At 33.6% G+C, this 4,948-nt stretch overlaps 1 protein-coding gene across 2 annotated transcripts in view; it reads left to right on the forward strand.

The window, feature by feature from the left end:
* The first annotated feature begins 1,196 nt into the window (after positions 1 to 1,196).
* The window catches only part of LOC117117469 (centromere protein X-like), a 7,750-nt gene continuing 3,998 nt past the window's right edge, over positions 1,197 to 4,948 (forward strand). Inside the window, exon 1 of one of the 2 annotated variants that reach the window (XM_033261769.1) lies at positions 1,197 to 1,282. In XM_033261769.1, the coding sequence (XP_033117660.1) occupies positions 1,250 to 1,282 (33 nt within the window). In that variant the 5' untranslated portion in view covers positions 1,197 to 1,249. Of the gene's footprint in view, positions 1,283 to 2,938; positions 3,106 to 4,948 lie in introns of those variants that run through there. The other variant, XM_033261768.1, reaches the window with a different exon arrangement.

Raw genomic sequence — 4,948 nt, forward strand, 5'->3', positions numbered from 1 at the left:
ACCTCTGTAGTTTGTGGGTGATTTCTGGATATCACAAATGTCACTATTTCTGTTATAGTTGTTCTTTCCTCTGACCCAAGCTTCTGTTGCACCATATTGTCTCTAGTGATGTTTAACGTGTATCTCCATATATATAGTTATGATCAATTTTGAATGCTATTTCTCAGCACTTCCAAAACTTAATAGCACGTGCCTCAAAGATCTGTCTTAATTTTTGCCAATGTTTCTTTTACACCGTCACAACGTTTCCTTGAGGGATGACTAATCAAATTTTATTGGGAAATAAAATAATGAGGCAGATGTTTGTGTTGATAGCAGTCAGCGAGCCAATCCAGAACTTTTCTAGTTAAATCCATGAAACATAATTACTATTTGTGGAAATGTTTCACACATCAACAAGCAGGCTTTATATGAAAGCAGCAGGCTTTATATGAAATCGAGCAGAATGGTGTTGGTTTATCAGAATCAATGTATACTATGTAATTTATCTTGATTAATTTAAGAGCAAGAATACAATAGCATATATGGTTCATGCATTTCAGTAATGAGCTTTCTGACAGCTATGGAAAATGACAATCTCAGCTCTATTCAATATTATTCGACTCACTTCCTGTGTATCCAAAAGGAACTACTTGACATTCTAGACCTTTGACCTTGTCTAACAACTTCTGTGATAGCCAGTTGTTTGGCATCGGTCTAGTAAAAAATATTAGTTAAAGGCGGCTGGGAGGGGTTTGAAAGACATGCGAGCCGGGGGTGATAAACTAATAATTTTTTTTATTGGGCCTTACAATTATTTTTTGACTTCAAACGTGGGTAAATATTTTAATTTTTATTTTCTCAAATTTAATCTAAATTATATCACAGCAAATGTTGTTGTCAAAGTGCATAACTTAACGGCTGGGAGGGGTTTTAAAAGACATGCGAGCCCGGCGGGGGTGATAAACTAATAATTTTTTTTATTGGGCCTTACAATTATTTTTTTACTTCAAACGTGGGTAAATATTTTAATTCTTATTTTCTGAAATTTAATCTAAATTATATCACAGCAAATGTTGTTGTCAAAGTGCATAACTTAACGCTGATTAACGAATTCTGGTTACGTTAATTTTCGTTGTCAACGAAGTCTATTTTACGAACAAGTCGAATGAAAATAATACTCGACAAAAATTTGTACTCAACGAAATGAACCAGTCGAATAAACCCATGAAGTTGTTTTGACAAGCGCCCTCTGTCATTTGCGGGAATCATGGCGGAAGATCAACGCGCAACATTTAAAGTGGTAAACTTCTGTTTTATTTATTTATCTGTCATGAATAAGACAAGTGATAAACTATTAAGTGAAGGGCCCTTAAGTTTTAACCTTATAGTCTCGGTTGTAATAGGCCTAGGCCTAGCAATATTTAGTAGCCTAACAGGGCCTATTATTATTAAGAAAGGCCCTACTGTACTGACTGGGCTAGGCCTAGCCTAGCCTAGCCTCCTAGAGAGGGTCTAGGCTAGTAGCAGAGTAGGCTCGATGTAGGCTAGGCACATGGATGTACTATACTACTAGGCTAAGGCTATTGTACAGTTTCATGACTGCAGTTGGCTTCAATGTATGGGGAGTAAGCTTGGATCAGGTATAGGGTGGGGGGGGGGAGACACCCTGTTTTTAAGGGGACACTTCTGTGAAATGAGGGGCAATAGTGTCATGTATAAATTCCAAGGAAACCCACATTGGCACCAACGGGTACATTCCAGTCCTACCTTATGGTCAACTTCAGGAAGTAACTAAGGTTATTCACCCAGGTAGTTAATGAGTCTTAAACAGGTAGTTGATGAGTCAGTGATGTGTCATTAACCATCTTCTTGGAATCTATATAGCTACTCCCCTTTGGTCCCATATATATATGAGAAAGAAATTATTAGAGAGAAGGACACATAGAGGACACAGAGAAGGAGACAGAGAAAAACCATAGAGATGGAGATAGAAAGATAGAGAGGAAATGTTTTATGTTTACATTATAGAGTTCAGCACATTTTGTATATTTGATTGATTGTGATATACAAAAATAAAACATAACAAGGAACTGCATAACGTCCACTGAGTATAATTCGAGTTCTAACCTCTCTTGTGAATCAACATAGACCCCAACACGACAATAGGCCTACTGTATGTCTTTTAACAATACAACCAACCACAATTAAGGTGACACCCCTACTTGGGGACGGGGACACTTTTTAATTTCACCCTTATTAAGGGAACGTGTATTTTTTTCATAATTGTATCGAAACAACATTAGTCACAAAATTTAAAAAAAAATCATTCATATTTATATTTGGACACCTTTTGAGCAATAAACTTAACATTAAACCAAAATTCTTTCCATCCTTAGAATGGACATTGGATGCCTAGTGCATGTGTTACTCTGTATAAATAATAATAATAATAATAATAATAATTTTAACGATTAACCATGATTATTTCTTGTTCTGTGTATTGATATAGGATTCTGCACCCAAATTTTTAAGTTGGTAATATCTATTATTTATAGTAATTCTATCTTGTGCATCCAATAAAAAGCTCAATATTTATAAAAAGAATATTTATCTGGTCATTATTGCTCTCGAATAAAGAAAAAATATCAAGAACACATACAACCTTTGTAGTAAATACATTATTTTTTACATTGCAAATTATTGTTATAAATTTAATTAAAATTAAACTTTTTAATTTAATGAGCATTATAGGCCTGCATGTATCTTAGATTTGATGACGCATTATGTGCGTACACAACCATTATACATGCTGTAGGTAGAGTATAGTAGCATTTTTGCAACACACAGAATGTTTATCAATAGAACAACTTCAGGGGTATTTGTTTATCTACTGAACATCAAGGGTAACCCACCCACCCAGTCTATGCACTTATTTCCACTGGTGTCCTTCAGGTGGTGATTGGCTAGTCCAGCAAGAGGCCTATCCTGGTATTTTCCAAACAAGTGCATTCTTTACCATGTACATTAGACAGGGTTTAAATGACTCTACTGAGAAGCACATTTCAGTCCTCTAGCTGGAACACAAGGACAGCAGCAGAGGGGATTATACTGGTGCATATAAAAGTAAGATACATTAAAGCCTATTAATGTTATTAAAATGCTTTATAAATTTAATTAAGCAGGTGGAGGTCATTGCTAATGCTACAATGATTAATGGTAGACAAAAAAATACATATAGTAGTACGGTACCTATTTTTTTTATTCTAGAGTGCGTATTTTGTATTCTTACTGTAAAACCTGAAGAGATCCATAAAGTTTGAAAATTGAACACTATAATTAATTTTCAAGCTATTTCTGACACCACTAATAAATTCTTTGGTCTCAAAAACATGACACTAATATTAACAAAATATGACTTCAGATGAAAAAGTTATGACATTTTTCATGTATTTTAACTGCTGCAGGGGTCATTTTCCCCTTACCCCTCAATATCGTTTTTTGGCCCACACATCCATTTTTTCAACCAATTTTCTTTATAATAAAATGGTGTCAAAATGTTCAGGACTATACGCAGCTTTATTTAACACCTGTACATTTCATATTTGAAATATCACCCCTTTTTTGATCCTGTAAAGCCCAGCACTATTAAAATGAATTACTGTAAACATACAGTATCTTAACTTATTTTTGCAGTACCCTATCATTTCAAAAACCGAAAGGTCCACTGATTAATCTCAGATAAGAAAGTATAATACATACTCCAAGTATTGAAATACACGCCATCGTGTTGGGATTCAATATTTCGACATTAATTATGTCATCATCAGGAAATGATGATGACATAATTAATGTCGAAATATTGCAGATGATGACATAATTAATGTCGAAATATTGAATCCCAACACGATGGCGTGTATTTCAATACTTGGAGTATGTATTATACTTTCCTATCATTTCATTTATAATTATTGATAGGTTTATAAGACCTATGTGCATACAGTAAATAAATAAACATTTAAACTGATAAACAATAATGAAATAGTAGTCATTAAACTTAGACATATTATAATATGTTCAATCAAAAATTATGTAATCAATAATTTATATCAGAACCAGACAATAACCACCCAAGACAATAACCACCAGAACAAAAACCACCCAAAGTGGACTATACCTTTGTTAAAGTGGGGTGTGCAGTGGGGTGGACAATGTTGAGTGGGCCTGTTTTTATCTAGCTTTACAATAGTTTACACTGTGACTTCATTATACGCCTTTAATTCATTAATTATTTTCACATCATGCATGTAGCTTGTCCCTACTTCCTTTAAAAGTTACTGTAAATACAATCTAATTAAAAGAGAATATGAATTAAAAGCGTATAAATAGGAACTCACAATGTAAACTAAGGCTAGATAAAAACAAGCCCATGCAACACTGTCTACCCTTCTGCCAACTCCTCTTTAACAATGGTATAGTACATTTTGAATGGTTTTTGTCCAGGTGGTAATTGTCCTTTGTGGTTTTTGTCATACATTCAGTTATATAACTGAAATAAATAGGGTGACAAATACACATAAATACACATAAAATAACCGATAAATTATACTAAAATAATACACTGAAACTTTGGCCTACACAGAGACTGACAGACATGACTAATCAATAAATAATACCTATTAAAATGATACACTAAAAATAGGCATACACAGGCACATAATTATAGACATAAATGATGAATAATTTTAACTGGAATAAGCTTTAAAATATGCCTATTATTACATTAGGCTATTATATATTTATTTTATGTAAATGAGTCTACCAGACACTACTTAGACACTTACAAAGACATATAATACAATTTATACTTCGCCATGCCTACTACTACTATTACAGCACTACAGGGTTGATTGTATTGAGGTGAAAGTTGGTGTGGCACTGGATCAGATGGTGGTGAATGGATATATAT

Source organism: Anneissia japonica, unplaced genomic scaffold (assembly GCF_011630105.1).
Source record: "Anneissia japonica isolate Jap-2015-1 unplaced genomic scaffold, ASM1163010v1 scaffold288035_len209932_cov175, whole genome shotgun sequence".
Taxonomy (NCBI): domain Eukaryota; kingdom Metazoa; phylum Echinodermata; class Crinoidea; order Comatulida; family Comatulidae; genus Anneissia; species Anneissia japonica.